At 43.8% G+C, this 23,845-nt stretch overlaps 1 protein-coding gene across 2 annotated transcripts in view; it reads right to left on the reverse strand.

Moving 5' to 3' along the window:
* LOC139546299 (NGFI-A-binding protein 1-like) overlaps positions 1-23,477 on the reverse strand; it is a 40,043-nt gene extending 16,566 nt beyond the window's left edge. For both annotated transcript variants that reach the window (XM_071354504.1, XM_071354503.1), the window contains exons 1-4: positions 23,305-23,477; positions 13,487-14,325; positions 13,121-13,254; positions 5,054-5,105 (exon numbers count right to left, since the gene is read on the reverse strand). In XM_071354504.1, coding sequence (XP_071210605.1) covers positions 5,054-5,105; positions 13,121-13,254; positions 13,487-14,325; positions 23,305-23,329 — 1,050 coding nt within the window. In that variant the 5' untranslated portion in view covers positions 23,330-23,477. The remainder of the gene's footprint in view (positions 1-5,053; positions 5,106-13,120; positions 13,255-13,486; positions 14,326-23,304) is intronic.
* Between the last annotated feature and the right edge of the window lie 368 nt (positions 23,478-23,845).

Consider the following 23,845-nt stretch of genomic DNA (forward strand, 5'->3'; position numbering starts at 1 on the left):
AAATGTTTTAATTTATTGGTATGTAACTTATGAAAGTTGTATTGTCAATTTTGTTTTGTATTTAAATGCCGCTTTAAACGTGTACATGACACTGCAACAAAATATCCCCATGGGGACAATAAAGTCAGTAAGTAAACCTACCACCTGGTGGATCCTTCCTGCTGTACTGGGGTTGGACGAGGAAGGTTAACACATGTCTGCTGGTCGATCAACCCTGAGCTAACCCTACAATCATACCTTATGATGTGTCACTCCTTTACAGAACCCACAGAAGGTGTCCAGTCAGACTGTGTGTGTGTGTGTGTGTGTGTGTGTGTGTGTGTGTGTGTGTGTGTGTGTGTGTGTGTGTGTGTGTGTGTGTGTGTGTGTGTGTGTGTGTGTGTGTGTGTGTGAGAAGAAGAGACAGAAGGAGGGTTAAAGATCATATGACTGTGTGTGTGTGTGTGTGTGTGTGTGTGTTTTTGTGTGTGTGTGTGTATGTGAGAGAGAGAAGGAGAGACAGATGGAGAGTTAAAGATCATATGACTGTGTGTGTGTGTGTGTGTGTGTGTGTGTGTGTGTGTGTGTGTGTGTGTGTGTGTGTGTGTGTGTGTGTGTGTGTGTGTGTTTTTGTGTGTGTGTGTGTATGTGAGAGAGAGAAGGAGAGACAGATGGAGAGTTAAAGATCATATGACTGTGTGTGTGTGTGTGTGTGTGTGTGTGTGTGTGTGTGTGTGTGTGTGTGTGTGTGTGTGTGTGTGTGTGTGTGTGTGTGTGTGAGAGACAGAAGGAGAGTTAAAGACCATATGACTGTGTGTGTGTGTGTGTGTGTGTGTGTGTGTGTGTGTGTGTGTGTGTGTGTGTGTGTGAGAGACAGAAGGAGAGACAGAAGGAGAGTTAAAGACCATATGACTGTGTGTGTGTTTATGTGTGTGTGTGTATGTGAGAGGAGAGACAGAAGGAGAGTTAAAGACCATATGACTATGTGTGTGTGTGTGTGTGTGTGTGTGTGTGTGTGTGTGTGTGTGTGTGTGTGTGTGTGTGTGTGTGTGTGTGTGTGTGTGTGTGCAGACAACTCAACTGTGCAAGTGTATGGGTGTGGGTGATTCAGACAGCGCCCACGTGGTGATGTCATCAGGCCTATGGGAAGGCGCGACTGCACTCATTTGGGCTTTTCTGTTGTTAGAGTCCACATGGGCGTGTGCCTGGCCCTTAATGGGAGGGTGGCAGCAGTGTGTCTGTGTGGTATGGTGACGACTGAAACAGCAGGGGAAAGGGTGCCTGGCCCTTAATGGGAGGGTGTCAGCAGTGTGTCTGTGTGGTATGGTGACGACTGAAACAGCAGGGGAAAGGGTGCCTGGCCCTTAATGGGAGGGTGTCAGCAGTGTGTCTGTGTGGTATGGTGACGACTGAAACAGCAGGGGAAAGGGTGCCTGGCCCTTAATGGGAGGGTGGCAGCAGTGTGTCTGTGTAGTATGGTGACGACTGAAACAGCAGGGGAAAGGGTGCCTGGCCCTTAATGGGAGGGTGGCAGCAGTGTGTCTGTGTGGTATGGTGACGACTGAAACAGCAGGGGAAAGGGTGCCTGGCCCTTAATGGGAGGGTGTCAGCAGTGTGTCTGTGTGGTATGGTGACGACTGAAACAGCAGGGGAAAGGGTGCCTGGCCCTTAATGGGAGGGTGTCAGCAGTGTGTCTGTGTGGTATGGTGACGACTGAAACAGCAGGGGAAAGGGTGCCTGGCCCTTAATGGGAGGGTGGCAGCAGTGTGTCTGTGTAGTATGGTGACGACTGAAACAGCAGGGGAAAGGGTGCCTGGCCCTTAATGGGAGGGTGGCAGCAGTGTGTCTGTGTGGTATGGTGACGACTGAAACAGCAGGGGAAAGGGTGCCTGGCCCTTAATGGGAGGGTGGCAGCAGTGTGTCTGTGTAGTATGGTGACGACTGAAACAGCAGGGGAAAGGGTGCCTGGCCCTTAATGGGAGGGTGGCAGCAGTGTGTATATGTGGTATGGTGACGACTGAAACAGCAGGGGAAAGGGTGCCTGGCCCTTAATGGGAGGGTGTCAGCAGTGTGTATATGTGGTATGGTGACGACTGAAACAGCAGGGGAAAGGGTGCCTGGCCCTTAATGGGAGGGTGGCAGCAGTGTGTATATGTGGTATGGTGACGACTGAAACAGCAGGGGAAAGGGTGCCTGGCCCTTAATGGGAGGGTGGCAGCAGTGTATGTGTGGTATGGTGACGACTGAAACAGCAGGGGAAAGGGTGCCTGGCCCTTAATGGGAGGGTGGCAGCAGTGTGTCTGTGTGGTATGGTGACGACTGAAACAGCAGGGGAAAGGGTGCCTGGCCCTTAATGGGAGGGTGGCAGCAGTGTGTCTGTGTGGTATGGTGACGACTGAAACAGCAGGGGAAAGGGTGACTGGCCCTTAATGAGAGGGTGACAGCAGTGTGTAGGTGTGGTATGGCGACGACTGAAACAGCAGGGGAAAGGGTGCCTGGCCCTTAATGGGAGGGTGTCAGCAGTGTGTCTGTGTGGTATGGTGACGACTGAAACAGCAGGGGAAAGGGTGCCTGGCCCTTAATGGGAGGGTGTCAGCAGTGTGTCTGTGTGGTATGGTGACGACTGAAACAGCAGGGGAAAGGGTGCCTGGCCCTTAATGGGAGGGTGGCAGCAGTGTGTCTGTGTAGTATGGTGACGACTGAAACAGCAGGGGAAAGGGTGCCTGGCCCTTAATGGGAGGGTGGCAGCAGTGTGTCTGTGTGGTATGGTGACGACTGAAACAGCAGGGGAAAGGGTGCCTGGCCCTTAATGGGAGGGTGTCAGCAGTGTGTCTGTGTGGTATGGTGACGACTGAAACAGCAGGGGAAAGGGTGCCTGGCCCTTAATGGGAGGGTGTCAGCAGTGTGTCTGTGTGGTATGGTGACGACTGAAACAGCAGGGGAAAGGGTGCCTGGCCCTTAATGGGAGGGTGGCAGCAGTGTGTCTGTGTAGTATGGTGACGACTGAAACAGCAGGGGAAAGGGTGCCTGGCCCTTAATGGGAGGGTGGCAGCAGTGTGTCTGTGTGGTATGGTGACGACTGAAACAGCAGGGGAAAGGGTGCCTGGCCCTTAATGGGAGGGTGGCAGCAGTGTGTCTGTGTAGTATGGTGACGACTGAAACAGCAGGGGAAAGGGTGCCTGGCCCTTAATGGGAGGGTGGCAGCAGTGTGTATATGTGGTATGGTGACGACTGAAACAGCAGGGGAAAGGGTGCCTGGCCCTTAATGGGAGGGTGTCAGCAGTGTGTATATGTGGTATGGTGACGACTGAAACAGCAGGGGAAAGGGTGCCTGGCCCTTAATGGGAGGGTGGCAGCAGTGTGTATATGTGGTATGGTGACGACTGAAACAGCAGGGGAAAGGGTGCCTGGCCCTTAATGGGAGGGTGGCAGCAGTGTATGTGTGGTATGGTGACGACTGAAACAGCAGGGGAAAGGGTGCCTGGCCCTTAATGGGAGGGTGGCAGCAGTGTGTCTGTGTGGTATGGTGACGACTGAAACAGCAGGGGAAAGGGTGCCTGGCCCTTAATGGGAGGGTGGCAGCAGTGTGTCTGTGTGGTATGGTGACGACTGAAACAGCAGGGGAAAGGGTGACTGGCCCTTAATGAGAGGGTGACAGCAGTGTGTAGGTGTGGTATGGCGACGACTGAAACAGCAGGGGAAAGGCAGGTGGGTGGGGATTCATTTTTAGAACTCTGTCATTAAGTCCTTTGTTGTGGTAAATATGTCAAACTTCTACAGTCAAAAGAAAACCAGCAGGTTGTGTGAACAATTGGCCCTTTAGCAAAGAGAAAAGTGCCTCAAAATGAAAACAACTTCAAAGGTTGTTATAAGAAAACTGTGTCATGTATGTAACAAACTGGGTTTAATGAAGATCATAAGTTTCTTCAGTAGAGTCCAATACCTTCCAGAAAACATCTTTTATATGAAAAGAATCCACTCCAAAACATTAATTCTGTTCCCAGGGCGCCGAAGATGTGGATGTGATGACCTCATGCGTTTTGGAGATCATTACAGCCTAATTTAAGTTTTTGGGTTACATGCAGGAAGACACATTTCAGTTGAAGGCGTTCAGTTGTACAACTGACTAGGTATCCCCCCTTTCCCCTTCAAACAAATAACTCTGTATATGTGTTCTACAAAGTTCTGCAATGTGACTGGCCCAAAGGATTGAGAAACAGGGGGAAGGAGCTGGGGGAGTGTGTCTGCTGCCTAGCTGGTCCCACCCCTGTACTGTGGAGGCGTGGAGTATGATCACTCACATCAGAGGTTTGGACCGCCATCAAACAAACCACTGGAGAGAGATGAATGAACAGCTGCCACAATCTCACACAGCTCACTACACAAAGACACTCTTTACTCAACAGCTCAGAACAATTCAGGGGAGTTTCTGGGGAAACTCTTTACTCAACAGCTGCACTACACTGTGAGGAATGGAAATATAGAGGCATTGACACACTGACAGACAAGGCCCTACTACGCAGCGTCTGACGCACTTCTAAAGACAAGGAGGGAATGCAAGGAGGTGTGTCAGTTGCTCAATGTGGATTCTTAGGGCGTGACTTAAGGTGCGGAGGAGGTGACCTGATTCGACAGAGAAAGTTTTTATTGAGGTGAACTTTGAGCGTTCACTTACATTATGACACCCAGTAGTCTTGAGGGACACGCCCCCTCTCATTCGAGCCCCGCCCACACAGCCAAGCCGGCTGACAGGCAGCTGAGTAAACATTAAGGTGCTGAACACACCCAGCCAGAACCATGCACTGTCTGTCTGTCTGTCTGCCTGTCTGCCTGTCTGTCTGTCTGTCTGTCTGTCTGTCTGTCTGTCTGTCTGTCTGTCTGTCTGTCTGTCTGTCTGTCTGTCTGTCTGTCTGTCTGTCTGTGGGAATCAGATTGTTAATGGATTAACCCTTTTTAATATATGAACACACAAGGTGTTAGGAAACTGAGGATATAGGAATGAGCTTTAAATGATATATAGCCAAACGCTGTGCTCATCAGAACATGCGGTGTGAGAGGAAAGAGATGAGCTCACCTCTGTTTTGATCATCTTGGGAGAAGGATCATCTCTGTCACAACATCGAGACCTACAGGAGATTGAGAGTGAGAGAGAGAGAGAGAGACCAGAGAGAGTGAGAGAGAGAGACCAGGGAGAGAGAGAGAGAGAGAGACCATAGAGAGATAGGGGGGAGAGAGACCAGAGAGAGAGAGGGAGAGACAGAGACCAGAAAGAAAGAGAGACCAGAGAGAGAGAGACAGAGACCAGAAAGAAAGAGAGAGAGAGACCAGAGAGAGAGAGGGAGAGACAGAGACCAGAAAGAAAGAGAGAGAGAGACCAGAGAGAGAGAGGGAGAGACAGAGACCAGAAAGAGAGAGAGAGCGAGACCAGAAAGAGAGAGAGCGAGACCAGAGAGAGAGAGGGAGAGACAGAGAGAGAGAGACCAGAGAGAGAGAGGAACATTTTAAAGAGCATAAACGTTCTAATAGTGAACAGGATAACATTATCTTGATCTATAATCTCTAAAGGATCTGTAATGCCTAAAGGATCTGTAATGCCTAAAGGATCTGTAATCTCTAAAGGATCTGTAATGCCTAAAGGATCTGTAATGCCTAAAGGATCTGTAATCCCTAAAGGATCTGTAATGCCTAAAGGATCTGTAATCCCTAAAGGATCTATAATGCCTAAAGGATCTGTAATGCCTAAAGGATCTGTAATGCCTAAAGGATCTGTAATCCCTTAAGGATCTATAATGCCTAAAGGATCTATAATGCCTAAAGGATCTGTAATGCCTAAAGGATCTGTAATCCCTAAAGGATCTATAATGCCTAAAGGATCTGTAATGCCTAAAGGATCTGTAATGCCTAAAGGATCTGTAATGCCTAAAGGATCTGTAATCCCTAAAGGATCTGTAATCCCTAAAGGAGCTGTAATCCCTAAAGGAGCTGTAATCCCTAAAGGAGCTATAATGCCTAAAGGATCTGTAATGCCTAAAGGATCTATAATGCCTAAAGGATCTATAATGCCTAAAGGATATGTAATGCCTAAAGGAACTATAATGCCTAAAGGATCTATAATGCCTGAAGGATCTATAATGTCTAAAGGATATATAATGCCTAAAGGATCTATAATGCCTAAAGGATCTGTAATCCCTAAAGGATCTGTAATCCCTAAAGGATCTGTAATGCCTAAAGGATCTATAATGCCTAAAGGATCTATAATGCCTAAAGGATCTGTAATCCCTAAAGGATCTGTAATCCCTAAAGGATCTGTAATCCCTTAAGGAACTATAATGCCTAAAGGATCTGTAATGCCTAAAGGATCTGTAATCCCTAAAGGATCTGTAATTCCTAAAGGATCTGTAATCCCTAAAGGATCTATAATCCCTAAAGGATCTGTAATCCCTAAAGGATCTATAATCCTTAAAGGAACTATAATGCCTAAAGGATCTGTAATCCCTAAAGGATCTATAATGTATAAAGGATCTAGAATCCCTAAAGGATCTATAATGCCTAAAGGATCTATAATCCCTAAAGGATCTGTAATCCCTAAAGGATATGTAATCCCTAAAGGATATGTAATCCCTAAAGGATATGTAATCCCTAAAGGAACTATAATGCCTAAAGGAACTATAATGCCTAAAGGATCTGTAATCCCTAAAGGATCTATAATCCCTAAAGGATCTGTAATCCCTAAAGGATCTATAATGCCTAAAGGATCTATAATCCCTAAAGGAACTATAATGCCTAAAGGATCTATAATCCCTAAAGGATCTATAATGCCTAAAGGATCTATAATCCCTAAAGGATCTATAATGTATAAAGGATCTGTAATCCCTAAAGGATCTATAATCCCTAAAGGATCTGTAATCCCTAAAGGATCTATAATGCCTAAAGGAAAAAAGGTACATATGAAAACTCCTGTAAAATATTGTCAAATGCTGATTTATTTCCCTTTAATTTATGGTGCAACACCAATGACGCAATACCGGCAAGGTGGAAAAATGTGCAGTTCCGCCCTTGAGCAAGGCAGTTAACCCCCAACAACCACTGCTCCCCAGACGCCCATGACGTGGACATCAATTAAGGCAGCACCACGCACCTCTCTGATTCAGAGGGGTAGGGTTAAATGCAAGAAGACACATTTCAGTTGAATGCATTCAGTTGTACAACTGACTAGGTATCCCCCCTTTCCCTTTCTTGCCATGAAGCCCACTTCAAAAACAAATGTACAGATTTCACTATACAAACATGCCCATTTAATCCGATTAACCGAAATGTCAGTTATTTTTAGTTTTTTTTAAACAACTAATTGACCAATGTTGGTTAAATTATTAGAACTCCATTTTATTTAAACAATTTGGAAGCTCAATGCACAGAATGCTCAGCTTTTCTAGAGATAAATCAGACCAAGCCCGAACTGTGCAATGTAGTAGGGAGTTGTAGTTCGCAACAGGTCAATATTCTACATACATACTGTAGTTTAGTGCAGAAAACGTGGCAATTGACTACAATGACTAGTGATGCACCGTTGTGAAATTTTTGGCCAATACCGATAACCGATATTTAAAATTTTAGCGGCCTTTTAAGCATTCTAGTACAATTAAATAGTTAACACACACACATGGACGCAGCGGTCTAAGGCACTGCATCTCAGTGCAAGAGGCCTCACTACAGTCCCTGGTTCGAATCCTGGCTCTATCACATCCGGCAGTGATTGGGAGTCCCTTAGGGCAGCGCACAACTGGCCCAGCTTTGTCCGGGTTTGGCCGTCATTGTAAATAAGAATTTGTTCTTAACTGACGTGCCTAGTTAAATAAAAGGTTACACACACAGCAAAAAGTTATTTTGTTGGTATTTACGTATGTCCCCATTACCAGTAAAACATAATCAAAACCTATTTCTTTCACTTACTTGCTGTGCTGTTTCGTTGTTAATTTCTTCAGTCGTTTCATTCTCAACCAGGATTTCTATGGAACGCCGTTTGGGTCTTTGCTATGGAACGCCGTTTGGGTCGTTGCTATGGAACGCCGCTTGGGTCGTTGCTATGGAACGCCGCTTGGGTCGTTGCTATGGAACGCCGCTTGGGTCGTTGCTATGGAACGCCGCTTGGGTCGTTGCTATGGAACGCCGCTTGGGTCGTTGCTATGGAACGCCGCTTGGGTCGTTGCTATGGAACGCCGCTTGGGTCGTTGCTATGGAACGCCGCTTGGGTCGTTGCTATGGAACGCCGCTTGGGTCGTTGCTATGGAACGCCGCTTGGGTCTTTGCTATGGAACGCCGTTTGGGTCTTTGCTATGGAACGCCGTTTGGGTCTTTGCTATGGAACGCCGTTTGGGTCTTTGCTATGGAACGCCGTTTGGGTCTTTGCTATGGAACGTCGTTTGGGTCTTTGCTATGGAACGTCGTTTGGGTCTTTGCTATGGAACGTCGTTTGGGTCTTTGCTATGGAACGTCGTTTGGGTCTTTGCTATGGAACGTCGTTTGGGTCTTTGTTATGGAACGTCGTTTGGGTCTTTGTTATGGAACGTCGTTTGGGTCTTTGCTATGGAACGTCGTTTGGGTCTTTGCTATGGAACGTCGTTTGGGTCTTTGCTATGGAACGTCGTTTGGGTCTTTGCTATGGAACGTCGTTTGGGTCTTTGCTATGGAACGTCGTTTGGGTTTTGTGTGTCAAAAAAGATACATGTCAAATAACACTAAGAAGTGAGAAAGACACACGGCGCTGGGTGGAATTTTCCGTCGTCGTGGTTGCCACTCAATCAGGACCTGAATATGACTCCATGTCACATAACAATTTAACGCGTTTGTACAGTTTTTACGTAGTTATTACACTATCACTCGTATTTCATATGTTACAACGATTCATCGATACGTATGCTATGATGCAGGTAAAGTTGTCTTGCGCACCTACAGTGCTGGTCATTAAAAAAAAGCTAGCTAGCTCATGGATGCAAACAATGTTCTTTCCCTAAAATATAGCATAACAACATAATCTGTTTCAGTAGCTATAGTTAGCTAGCTAACTATCTAGCTAGGTGTCATCATCTAAAATAACCTTAATTTATACGACAGTTCTCATTTGATTAATGGTGGTCGGACCCATCTATGTGAAGTTTGCCACAATAAGGATTAGTCACAATAGTGGACTTTGCGGTTAGCCTTCAAAATAAAAGTATGGCATAATTATACTATTTGTATTCATTTGTGTCACTGTCAATGACATACTTTTATTTTGAAGGCAAACCAGAAATTCCACTATTGTGCCTAATCCTTATTGTGGCTAGCTTCACAACAGCCAGATGACCTTAGCTTTGGGCAACAGGGTTAAGTAGTTGACTAGCTATTTACTTTCATGACCTGAAGTTCAATTTCAATAGGCGAACAACAAGTGGCAACCTAGCTAATACTTACTCACAAGGATTCCTAAATCATTGCTAAGAATAATGAAAATGACTGCAGTTTCTACTGGTCATTGTTTTCAGGCTGGTTGTATTGGTGCTAGCTAGGTACCAAGCTAAAGCTAGCTACCCCAGAAGTTGCGGTCAAACAAAGGATGCTTTATTACCAACGCGGTATTGTAAACACATCGTTCAGTGTTTGCTTGTTTGCAGACTTTTTGTACAGCTTTGACAGTGCTACTCTTTTTTTGACAGGCAAAGACCCAAACGGTGTCCCATAGTATGTATGTCGTGAAGCTAATAGCAGTGACGCTATTACTGTGTTAACTCCGGTAGGGCAACATCTGAAAAATAGCGCACTTGGTAGTGTTAACGGGTGCTCGACCAGTCGGCGAAAGCCAACATCACCCACGACAGAGAACAGTTGATTGTCAAGGGCAATGAATTCCATTATCTTGGCTTTAATGGATTTCACTTTTGAGTTGTCTCGCTGAAATGTTCTTACTCTTTCAAATGACTGCTCGACTTGTTGACTGCTCGATCCACACAGCAGAAATTGTGGGCTAGGTTAGGAATGCTGTGTTGCACGTGTAGCGCAACATTTTACATGGCGTCATTACGTCATGTAACTACGTTATATAGGTAAGCACGGTAGCTTTGACATCGGTTTTTAACATCGGCGTTAAACTAGACATCGGGCCAATACTAATGTTGGCATTTTTAGCTAATATCGTCCGATTCCGATATGTTCACCGATATATTGTGCATCCCTAATAATGACCATAATCCATTGCGCGCCTACTTGTCCAGTCTGTGTTTCTTTTACACCTACTACATTAAGTTAGTGTGGGGAAGACGGAGAGAGAGAGGAGAATAATGTGCAATCGAGAGGGATAGAGAGCAGTTGCTCTGCGAGGTATCTCTAACTGGAAATACACAATCTAAGTGATTGACAGTTGGTATTCAGCAGTCATAATAGTATGACGTATTTACTTTGAAGAACTACATAATAGGGATTTTGTCAGACAGCGTAGGCAGCAGCTCTATAGACATGAGATGACGTGGAATGAAATAATAAAGTCATTAAATAAAACTAATGTAATATAAACAACAACTGAAATACTTTATTAAAGTAATGTGAATAGCCCTGTATATAGCCTCGTTATTTTATTGTGTTACTTCATTTTATTATTATATATGTATTAATTCTTATTTTTCTTAAAACTGCATTGTTGGTTAAGGGCTTCACAGTAAGGTGTACACCTGTTGTATTCGGCGCATGTGACAAATAAAATTTGATTTGAATAAATGATGGTTAATAAGTGATAAGCACTAATGGACAGTCACTACAATCATGGGACTTCTATGAATTGTTTTATTCTGTTTTGTCACAGTATTTAACCCACATAATGCATAGTGCATTTAATGATATAGTGCATTTCCTGTTATTTAATATAAAATCTAAACCGAAATCGAAAACAGTGATTAATTTTTAATACTTGAAACATTCAGGTTACATCAACTAAGCCAAAAGGAGGGTGGAAGTGGGGACAACGTCCGTCCCATAAAAATAATTATTTATGAATCAACATGCAACAACGTCATGACGAGAAGAAGTGAGAAAGACAAGGCGCTGGGTGGAATTTTCCGTCGTTGTGGTTGCCAGCCAGGAAGCACCTGCATGTCTGATTAAAACCTCTGTCATCAAGAAGGAGTAAAGGGGGAGTGGCTGGCACAAGCAAGCTGGCAACTTCCAAGATGGAGCATGAGACTTTATACTCAATAACTCATGTGATATTTTCTACTTCAACTTTATTCTCATGGGCCAGTCATGAGAAGGCAATGCTGTCAAATAAAACTATTTGATCAGGGATTGATCAGCTATGAAATTAGAATATAGAATTAGAGTATCAAATAACATTACTCGCATAATTTCTAATCCTCTCTTATATATATATATATATTACAGTTGAAGTCGGAAGTTTACATACACCTTAGCCAAATATATTTAAACTCAATTCCTGACATTTAATCCTAGTACCTGTCTTAGGTCAGTTAGGATCACCACTTTCTTTTAAGAATGTGAAATGTCAGAATAATAGTAGAGAGAATGATTTATTTCAGCTTTTATTTCTTTCATCACATTACCAGTGGGTCACAAGTTTACATACACTCAATTAGTATTTGGTAGCATTGCCTTTAAATTGTTTAACTTGGGTCAAACGTTTGGGGTAGCCTTCCACAAGCTTCCCACAATAAGTTGGGTGAGTTTTGGACCATTCCTCCTGACAGAGCTGGTGTAACTGAGTCAGGTTTGTAGGCCTCCTTGCTCGTACACGCTTTTTCAGTTCTGCCCACACATTTTCTATAGGATTGAGGTCAGGGCTTTGTGCTGGCCACTCCAATACCTAGACTTTGTTGTCCTCTGCAACTTTGGAAGTATGCTTGGGGTTATTGTCCATTTGGAAGACCCATTTGCGACCAAGCTTTAACTTCCTGACTGATGTTTTGAGATGTTGCTTATGTTGCAATATATCCACATAATTTCCTCCCTCATGAGGCCTCTATTTTGTGAAGTGCACCAATACCTCCTGCAGAAAAGCACCACAACATGATGCTGCCACCACCGTGCTTCACGGTTGGGATGGTGTTCTTCGGCTTGAAAGCCTCCCCCTTTTTCCTCCAAACATAACGATGGTCATTATGGCCATACAGCGCTATTTTTGTTTCATCAGTCCAGAGGACATTTCTCCAAAAAGTACAAACTTAGTCCCCATGTGCAGTTGCAAACCGTAGTCTGGCTTTTTTATGGCGGTTTTGGAGCAGTGGCTTCTTCCTTGCTGAGCGGCCTTTCAGGTTATGTCGATATAGGACTTGTTTTACTGTGGATATAGATACTTTTGTGCCTGTTTCCTCCAACATCTTCACAAGGTCCTTTGCTGTTGTTCTGGGATTGATTTGCACTTTTCGCACCAAAGTACGTTAATCTCTAGGAGACAGAACGCGTCTCCTTCCTGAGCGGTATGACGGCTGCGTGGTCCCATGGTGTTTATACTTGTGTACTATTGTTTGTACAGATGAACGTGATACCTTCATGCATTTGGAAATTGCTCCCAAGGATGAACCAGAATTGTGGAGGTCTACTATTTTTTTCTGAGGTCTTGGCTGATTTCTTTTGATTTTCCCATGATGTCAAGCAAAGAGGCACTGAGTTTGAAGGTAGGCCTTGAAATACATCCACAGGTCCACCTCCAATTGACTCAAATGGTGTCAATTAGCCTATCAGAAGCTTCTAAAGCCATCACATACTTTTCTGGAATTTTCTAAGCTGTTTAAAGGCACAGTCAACATAATGTATGTAAACTTCTGACCCACTGGAATTGTGATACAGTGAATTATAAGTGAAATAATCTGTCTTTAAAAAACAGAAATGAAAAATTACTTGTGTCATGCACAAAGTAGATGTCCTAACCGACTTGCCAAAACTATAGTTTGTTAACAAGAATGACTCTAACCTAAGTGTATGTAAACTTCTGACTTCAACTGTATATATATATATGTTTTCTTTTTATGACCCATTAGGAGGATTACACCCTTTATACACATGAAAGTATTTCCGTTCATCCTCCTGATGCTTGGACTGCTTACGAAATCACACTGCTTTCAGTGTGTGTGTGTGTGTGTGTGTGTGTGTGTGTTCTCACTTGCTAGTCCTGTAGGTGTACTTGTAGGTGACCTCCCGAGAGACCTGTCTAGCCAGACCAAACAACTCCTCTCTCCTGGTCAGCAGGGACACCTCCTTCATACACAACTGAGCTGCTGCCTCATTCACTGTCAGCTAGACACAGAGAAGGGGGAGGAGGAGAGGAGAGGAGGGGAGGGGAAGAGAGGGGGAGGAGAGGAGTTGGAGGGTCATTGTTATAACGATTTCTCAATTTCTTGAAAGTTGAATAACAACAATCAAGTTCCCAAATATCTGAAAATGTTATACTTTTTTTGCACACTGATGCCACACACAGACAAACAGACACAAACATACACATGCACACACACCCTCTTTCCCCATCTACCTCGTGAAGCGTGAAGTGCTTGCCGTCCTTCCTCTTGGAGTCAAAGCGTCCATAGATGGCGCTGTACTTGCGTATCTCTTCTGCCCTCCTCGGGTCCTCCTCCTCCATGTCCAGGATGTGGCAGATCACCTTGGACAGCTTCTTGTTGCCCCGGAGCCCCTCCTTCACCTCGGACGGGTCGCTCCGGGGCAGCGCCTGGGCCAGCCGCTCCACGCACTCTGCCAGCGACCTCAACGCTGCGGCATCTAGTACCTCCTCGCCGCGGGGGGACGACGGCGAGGGAGAACCCAGACCCAGGGTCAACTCTGCAGGGGACAGGCTTTGCTCGCTCTCCGCTCCCCCGCCGCCATGAGAGGACAAGGAGCCCCAGAAACGAGGTTCGCTGCCACTCTGCACTGGAGACCCAGAGGCCGAACATCCTCGTCCCTCGCCCCCCACCCCTGACGCCGCCGCACCCCTCATGGGCTCCCCCACACATTCCTCCACCAGCAGCGTGGGCACCGTGACGTGGGCGCTAGCGTTAGAATTACCGTTAGCTTCCAGCTTGTAGATGGGGATGCTGCAGACAGGGAGAGAGGCCAGGGGCTGGTTGAACAGGGCCGGGTTGGTGACCCAGTCTCGAAGAACCTTCTGGAGCCTCCTAACATGGAGGGGCTTGCTAGCCATGCCCACCAGGGCCATGATCTCTAGGAACTCCTCCTCGGCCGCCTCACACAGCTGCTGCACGTCGTCGCCACCCTGCTGGATGAAGGCCCCGTAGTAAGACAGCAGGTTGGCCCTCTGGAGGATCCTGTAGAGCTGGAGCTCCCCAAGGGTCCTGGGTAACACCGCCAACATCCCTGACAGAACACACTGACAACTTAGTTTCAATGCTGCCGCCATCCCTGACAGAACACACTGACAACTTAGTTTCAATGCTGCCGCCATCCCTGACAGAACACACTGACAACTTAGTTTCAATACTGCCAACATCCCTGACAGAACACACACACACAGTAATGCCATATACTTTAACAGTCTTAACACTGTGAAAACCACTATGAAATACTAAAACCAGCCAAATGCATATATACAAATAAATTGTTCATATTCAAACTCCAGAAATACAAAGTAGAGTTCAGCCGTGAAAGACCTGAACAATAAATAAATCATGAATAATCTATGAATATAAAAAACACAGCAAAAATATACCAGATGTATACACTTCTAATATGTACTGTAGATGAGAGGAATAGAGAAGGTGAAGCAGTGGAGCATGCAGTCACAGAGAGGCAGCTCTGAACCCATCGCAGCCTGCCACACTGCTGGAGATCAGGGAGAGCTACACACCATACATACTCTTCAGCACGCGTAGCTGCTCGCTCTCTCTTTACATCCTTTAGGCATTAGGTAGATCAAGATAATGTTATCCTGTTCACTATTGGAAGGTTTATGCTCTTTAAAACATGTTCCTCTCTCTCTCTCTACCTCTCACAGCTTTGTGGAAGTAACCTGTGGCACTTATGTTAAGGCCGAGGTATGTATCGTTTTTTTTTGCGTGCTCTAGGGCAACGGTGTCTAGTTGGAATTTGTATTTGTGGTCCTGGCAACTGGACCTTTTTTGGAACACCATTATTTTTGTCTTACTGACATTTACTGTCAGGGCCCAGGTCTGACAGAATCTGTGCAGATGATCTAATTGCTACTGTGGGCCCTCCTTGGTTGGGGACAGAAGCACCAGATCATCAGCAAAGAGTAAACATTTTACTTCAGATTCTAGTAGTCTCTCTCAGCATGGAGTCAACCATTGTGTGTGTGTGTATATGTGTGAATTCTTCCCCCACTCCCTGTCCCCAGTACAGTTTCTAGCGAGCTACCCAACATGGCCAGTGAGAAGAGTGACAGGGAGTAGGGAGTGAAATGGAGCAACAAGGCAGGTTGCTGTCTATCACAATGGCCCATTTACATTACATTGCACTGCATCTGCGCACAAAGAGTGAGTTTTGCACTGAGAATTTCACACACACACACACACACACAAACACTTCAGCCAATCTGAATGTGCAATTATAAATCAACTCAATCCCAGTATTCATACCGCTTGACTTATTCCACATTTTGCTGTGTTACAGCCTGAATTCAAAATGGATCATCACAAAGTGAAAACGTGCTTTTAGAAGGTTTTGCAAATGTATTGGAAATGAAATGGAGAAATATCAAATGTACATAAGTATTCACACCCCTGAGTCAATACATGTTAAAATCACCGTTAGCAGTGATTACAGCTGTGAGTCTTTATGGGTAAGTCTCTAAGAGCTTTGCATACCTGGATTGTACAATATTTGCACTACTTCTTATGGCTGCAATCCTGTTAACGGGATCGATATGACAACAGCCAGTGAAAGAGCAGGGCGCCAAATTCAAACAACAGAAATCTCACAATTAAAATTCCTCAAGCATACAAGTATTTTACACCATTTTAAAGATACACTTCTTGTTAATCCCACCACAGTGTCCGATTTCAAAAAGGCTTTACAGCGAAAGCACCAGAAACGATTATGTTAGGTCACCGCAAAATCACAGAAAAACACAGCCATTTTTCCAGCCAAAGACAGGAGTCACAAAAAGCAGAAATAGAGATAAAATTAATCACTAACCTTTGATGATCTTCATCAGATGACACTCATAGGACTTCATGTTACACAATACATATATGTTTTGTTCGATAAAGTTCATATTTATATCCAAAAACCTCAGTTTACATTGGCGCCATGTTCAGAAATGCCTCCAAAACATCCGGAGAAATTGCAGAGAGCCACATCAAATAACTGAAATACTCATCATAAACTTTGATGAAAGATACATGTTTTACATAGAATTAAAGATAAACTTGTTCTTAATGCAACCGCTGTGTCAGATTTCAAAAAAGCTTTACGGCAAAAGCACAATATTCAATAATCTGAGAACAGCGTTCAGCCACAAAAGGAAGCCATACAGTTACCCGCCAAATTGTGGAGTCAACAAAAGTCCTAAATAGCATTATAAATCTTCATTTACCTTTGCTGATCTTCGTCGGAATGCACTCCCAGGACTCCCACAAGAAATGTTCGTTTTGTTCGGTAATGTCCATCATTTATGTCCAAATAGCTTTTGTTAGCGTGTTTGGTAAACAAATCCAAAGTCACAAAGCGCGTTCACTAAAAGCAGACGAAATGTCAAAAAGTTCCGTAACAGTCAGAAGAAACATGTCAAACGATATATTGAATCAATCTTTAGGATGTTTTTAACATAAATCTTCAATAATGTTCCAAACAGATAATTCCATTGCCTTCAGAAGTGCGATGGAACAGAGCTCCCTCTCATGTGAACGCGCATGGTCAGCTCATGGCAGACCTTACTCAGTCCCGTCTCCTTCGGCCCCACTTCCCAGTAGAAGCATCAGACAAGGTTCTACAGACTGTTGACATCTATTGGAAGCCGTAGGAAGTGCAAACTGACCCATATCCCACTGTGTATTCGATAGGCGATGAGTTGAAAACCTACAGACCTCAGATTTCCCACTTCCTGGTTGGATTTTTTTCTCAGGTTTTTGCCTGCCATATGAGTTCTGTTATACTCACAGACATCATTCAAACAGTTTTAGAAATGTCAGAGTGTTTTCTGTCCAATACCAATATTAATATGCATATACTAGCAACTGGGACTGAGGAGCAGGCAGTTTACTCTGGGCACCTCTGGGCACCTTTTCGTCCAAGCTACTCAATACTGCCCCTGCAGCCATAAGAAGTTAAACTTTTTTTTAATTCTTCAAGCTCTGTCAAGTTGGTTGTTGATCATTGCTAGACAGCCAATTTCAAGTCTAGCCATAGATTTTCAAGCTGATTTAAGTCAAAATTGTAACTAGGCCACTCAGGAACATTCAATGTTGTCTTGGAAAGCAACTCCAATGTATTTTTGGCCTTGTGTTTAAGGTTATTGTCCTGCTGAAAGGTGAATTTGTCTCCCAGTGTCCGTTGGAAAGCAGACAGAACCAGGTTTTCCTCTAGGATTTTGCCTGTGCTTAGCGCTATTCTGTTTAGATGTATCCCCCAAAAACTCCCTAGTTCTTGCCAATGACAAGCATACCCATAGCATAATTCAGCCACCACCATGCTTGAAAATATGGTGAGTGGTACTCAGTGATGTGTTGTGTTGGATTGGCCACCAATTAGGTTAGTATTGTGGAGTAACTACAATGTTGTTGATCCATCCTCAGTTTTCTCCCATTACAGCCATTACACACCATTGGCTTCATTGTGAAATCCCTGAGTGGTTTCCTTCCTCTCTGGCAACTGAGATAGTCACTAAGATACAGGCATCTTTCCTAATCAAAACAAATACATCTAGCTAGCTTTCAGCTGACTGTTGTTAGCTAGAGAGGCAAGCTGCTGGACTTTGGACAAGCAACCTAACATTAGCTAACTTTAGCTAGCTAGCTGGCTACCTACAGTTGAAGTCGGAAGTTTACATACACTTAGGTTGGAGTCATTAAAACTACATTTTCAACCACTCCACAAATTTCTTGCTAACAAACTATAGTTTTGGCAAGTTGGTTAGGACATCTACTTTGTGCATGACACAAGTAATTTTTCCAACAATTGTTTACAGACAGATTATTTCACTTATAATTCACTATATCACAATTCCAGTGGGTCAGAAGTTTACATACACTAAGTTGACTGTGCCTTTAAACAGCTTGGAAAAGTCCAGAAAATTATGTGATGGCTTTAGAAGCTTCTGATAGGCTAATTTACATAATTTCAGTCAATTGGAGGTGTACCTGTGGATGTGTTTCAAGGCCTACCTTCAAACTCTGTGCCTCTTTGCTTGAAATCATGGGAGAATCAAAAGAAAATCAGCCTAAACCTCAGAAGAAAAACAATTGTAGAGCTCCACAAGTCTGGTTCATCCTTGGGAACAATTTCTAAATGCCTGAAAGTACCACGTTCATCTGTACAAACAATAGTACACAAGTATAAACACCACGGGACCACGCAGTAGTCATACCGCTCAGGAAGGAGACTCGTTCTGTCTCCTAGAGATGAGCGTACTTTGGTGCGAAAAGTGCAAATCAATCCCAGAACAACAGCAAAGATCCTTGTGAAGGTTTTCCTACTTACAAAGCATGTAGAGGTCTGTAATTTTTATCGTAGGTACACTTCAACTGTGAGAGACGGAATCTAAAACAAAAGTCCAGAAAATCACATTGTATGATTTTTAAGTAATTAATTTGGAGATTTGAATGATATCATGGTAGGGAGATTTGACTGATATCATGGTAGTGAGATTTGAATGATATCATGGTAGGGAGATTTGAATGATATCATGGTAGTGAGATTTGAATGATATCATGGTAGTGAGATTTGAATGATATCATGGTAGGGAGATTTGAATGATATCATGGTAGGGAGATTTGACTGATATCATGGTAGGGAGATTTGAATGATATCATGGTATGGAGATTTGAATGATATCATGGTAGGGATATCTGAATGATATCATGGTAGGGAGATTTGAATGATATCATGGTAGGGAGATTTGAATGATATCATGGTAGGGAGATTTGAATGATATCATGGTAGGGAGATTTGAATGATATCATGGTAGGGAGATTTGAATGATATCATGGTAGGGAGATTTGACTGATATCATGGTAGGGATATCTGAATGATATCATGGTAGGGAGATTTGAATGTAGCATTGAGCTTCAAACATCCCTACTATTGTCGTGACGAACTGCTCTGTGGCTGAGTCCCACTGCTCTGCCCACTGCTCTGTGGCTGAGTCCCACTACACTGTGGCTGAGGCCCAGTACTCCTAAATGGAGTCAGTTGACATCTCAATTAAAGATCTATTACAATTGGACAGGGCGAGAAGGCTAGAGGAGGATGAGTGCAGCTAGCATGGTGGTAATGTCAGTGTCTCTCTGTTATCTTCTTTCTCTCAGTCACTTACTATCCCACATATCCTCTCCCTCTCTCCTCACACTCCTCTCCCCCACCTCCCTCTCTCCCCTCCTTCTCTCCTTTCCGTCTCTCCTTCTCGCCCCTGCCTCTCTCTCCTTCTCGCCCCTCTCTCCTTCTCGCCCCTGCCTCTCTCTCCTTCTCACCCCTGCCTCTCTCTCCTTCTCACCCCTGCCTCTCTCCTTCTCGCACCTCTCTCCTTCTTGCCCCTGCCTCTCTCTCCTTCTCGCCCCTCTCTCCTTCTCGCCCATGCCTCTCTCTCCTTCTCACCCCTGCCTCTCTCTCCTTCTCACCCCTGCCTCTCTCTCCTTCTCACCCCTGCCTCTCTCTCCTTCTCACCCCTGCCTCTCTCTCCTTCTCGCCTCTCTCTCCTTCTCACCCCTCCATCTCCCCTTCCTCTCCCTCCTTGCCCTTCTCTCCCTGTCTGTGAGTCACCCTGATCCAGACAGACAGGTGCTGCATGGGCTTCCTTTTCCCCCCGTCCAAAGTCAGACATGGTGGAGCAAGCTTTACACCTCGCTTACCTACACACAGCCTAACCCAGCACACTAGAGCGACACACACACCTAGTCTACCTACACACACCCTTACCCAGGACACTACAGAGACAGCTGTGCGCATACCCTGTGCTGGAGCGGCAGGTAGCCTAGTGGTTAGAGCGTTGGGCCAGTAACCGCAAGGTTGCTAGATCGAATCCCTGAGCTGCTAAGGTAAAAATCTGTCGTTCTGCCCCTGAACAAGGCAGTTAACCTCGTACCGTACAACTTCCTAGGCCGTCATTGTAAATAAGAATTTGTTTTTAACTGACTTTCCTAGTTAAACAAAGGTTTTAAAAAATACCGTAAAACTTCAATTAATCACTGAGTCTCAAATAGCCGCCTGCCACTTTTCATAGCCAGGCACCGGCATACACTTCAGCAAATAAACACCCGGTCTAAATGAATTGTTTACAAGATTACCATGAATTGTTTATGAGGTGTATCGTTTGATTTGAACAAATTATGGCAATCATCCTCTATTATTGGCAGTAAGAAACTGCTAGCCATTGGCTGGTAACAGCTGAGGTAACCGGCAAGCACAAAAACAATCAACAATTTCGGGAGTACAGACCCCTAGAAATCATCTGATCACCTTCTAGTGGCGTAAGTAAGAACTGACGAAAATGCACAGTCAAAAAAGAGAATAATTAATTATCCTGTCAAGGAAAATGATTTTTAATAGAGGCATACGAAGACAAAAGAAACATGACATTGTGTGAACACATTATTGCAGGAAATTAAGAAATTGATAAAAATTCTGGAAGTGAATGCTGGAATTAAACAATTAACTTTGCAAATTAGCAAAAGCTGTATGCATTAAGGATATCGACGCCTGTCTCTAATTAACGCCTGTTGTGTTCAGTGATTTAAGCAAATAAACGCCTGGGCTATGAATTTAAGTTTTACAGTAAACGTAAACTTTTACAGTAAACTTTCTCAAAATTGGGCGAGGGGGGGGGGTCATACCACGGAATGTTTAGTTATTTGATATTGGAATTTCAGGACCCCTGTTGGTATCTGAAAAAATATGAAATAATTGTTTGATAAAATATTGCATGTGGGTCGTGGGCATTACTACTATAGCCCATAGAAATGAAGAACAGACAGTCAAAAACCTCACCGTGTCTGTCCTGTGTGTCTGTCCTTAAAAACCTCATCGTGTCTGTCCTGTGTGTCTGTCCTTAAAAACCTCATCGTGTCTGTCCTGTGTGTCTGTCCTTAAAAACCTCATCGTGTCTGTCCTGTGTGTCTGTCCTTAAAAACCTCATCGTGTCTGTCCTGTGTGTCTGTCCTTAAAAACCTCATCGTGTCTGTCCTGTGTGTCTGTCCTTAAAAACCTCATCGTAAGGACTAACGGGTTTGAAGTGTCTGTCCTGTATCTAGGAGATATATTTTTTTAAAAGCTCAGGAAATCTGCACTTTTTTTGGACACATATTTTTTACAACTTTTTTGGGGGGGCAAAAAGCTGCCTCCATACTTCCATTAATTTGTTAAACCTGTACTAGGTTACCTTCAGACTAAACCCATGTTTGTGAGATTCTTCCCTTTACACACTGTAAATAAATATCGTGCTAGTTCCACTTTTAAAACATGTAGGCAACTATTTGCATCAGCTTTTTCAGTATTTACAACATGATGTATTTTTACATACTTAACTTTTAGTCTTTCACAAACACTAATGTATTAAGTCCAGCATTAAAAAAATGTCTAAGATCCAAATTTGATCAAATCCAGAACTGTTATTGTACATTAGATCTAGCTAATCTTTCTGATTAGTTACTTTCAATGATCGTGTTTTAGTATTAAACAAGGATTTATGCATTTCATCTCTTGACTTTTTTTTATCCACTTTAGCAGGAATTGTTGAGCGCAGTGCTCATTCCACTAACACTAACTGGAGGTAAAGCTGCAAGCATTGTAGCTTGATGCATTTGCCTCTGTCAAGAGTGGCGACATGATCTGGCTAATGGTGAGAACGGGTGGTCTCATCATTGAACGTCAATTTGCCTGACAAGTTTTGATATCCATTCATCATGATCCATTGCATGTCCTAGCATAGCAAATAGTTTGATATTAATATAGAAATGTGCTTTTCGTTCTTCAAACATGCATACAACATTGTGTAAAAGTATGGTAAAGTTCAGTTGAAAGGCAATATTATGAAAATTTAGTAAGTTAAACACAATTTTCCTTGTAATTGTTTTTACACACAAATACTTGTTTAAATTATACATTTATCTTATGTTGAATTAATTTTTTTTAATTTCAGGTTGGTTTTGCAAAGTGACATACAGTAAAGTCGTAATTATATTCAAGTAAAGATGACAACAAAAAATGTAAAAGTCAAAATAATTGTATTTTCAAGTATAGTTTACTAACCACCCGAATCAAAATGTTTTACAGTACATAGTGGGGTCATATTAGTTTGTAACCCAAATGGTTCAGACCCTCCAGATGTTTTCCTGATAAGACCGGTTTTCTGGATGTCTCCTAGTCTGTCAAACAGTGCTGTAGCTCTGCCACTTTCCACTGCAGATGCCGAAGGCCGACAAGGCGGATGTGGTGGATTGAGATGCAGCCCATGCAACAAAAAAACCCGGATCTCTCTAGTTCAAACTGGCGGATTTTGATGGGGATTTTTTTAAATGTTAATTAGATTGACGCACAGGTGCATCAATAGACTCTTCAGCTGTGTGTGTGGGGGGGGACTGTGATATCACTACTGCCCCAAGGACTGGAGTTGTCCATTCCTGCCCAACTTTTTCGGTTTTAGTAATGACAACAAAATCACTTTAATTAACTGTACTCAGATTAAGTGCAACAGGTTTCTTCATATTTCTCAAATGTTTTGAGTAGTGACAGCACATTGGGGTAGTGTAGACGCCCACCGGCTGTGTCCCTGCGCCCGGGAATAATGGGTTTGAGTTTCCCACTCATAGACTAGCCTAAAAACCCCGTCCCGCTTCTACTTGTCATTGTTGCTCAAATGCACAGCAGTTCACAACTCTACTCTCCGCATACAAAAGTCATACAAAACGTATCAATTAGTTTATGTGCCAACAGAATGAATGACGCTTACAGTAGGATGGACGTGCACTTCATCAACAATAGGTAGGCTTATCAACAAATAGTTGTATCACTCCCAGTCTCTTCTTTATGATATTGGTAATGCCATTTCATGTCTACAACATTAGTTAGCCTATTAAAATCCAACCAAGATCGTCTATGGATGCGTCTCAAGTTTACCCCTGCTAGAAAAGGAAAGAAAACATCCACTGTGAGCTCTCTATAGCCTACCTGCAGAACTCTTCGCACCGCTCATCCAACCTCTCGTTCCGTTCTTCACTACTCCGTTCTCTCACGGCGAGAAAACAAATTATGAGTACGCGAAATAGAGGTTTAGTATACAGGACCTGCTAACTATTCGTTCCACCCAACTCCTCTACTGTCGGGATGCTCCTCCCTTGCTACATCTCTCACTCCCACGCGACTGCGTGACGCAGATCCCCACGTGTGTGTCTGGGGGGCGTGGGAGCCGCTGTGTGGAATACCAAGCATCCTATCACACCAGGCAGCGACCGCGGCCAAAGGGAGGCAGAGGTTTGACTTCATTTTTGAAAAGCCAATTGTAGCATACTGAAAATAGGTCTTACGCCCAAATGTCAATTAACACTGTCAACCAAATAAGCAGGGGTTCCCCAAGCATTATGTAGCCTATTTTACTGTCTTTGGGACAACCTCTCCACTCTTTTTTTTGTTGCGATTCAAGTGTGTTCCATTGCCACCTTCTTTTCACTTATTTGTTTCAGTCCCACAGTAATAGAACAGTAAAAACAAC

The sequence above is a fragment of the Salvelinus alpinus genome, chromosome 20 (assembly GCF_045679555.1).
Source record: "Salvelinus alpinus chromosome 20, SLU_Salpinus.1, whole genome shotgun sequence".
Classification (NCBI taxonomy): Eukaryota; Metazoa; Chordata; class Actinopteri; order Salmoniformes; family Salmonidae; genus Salvelinus; species Salvelinus alpinus.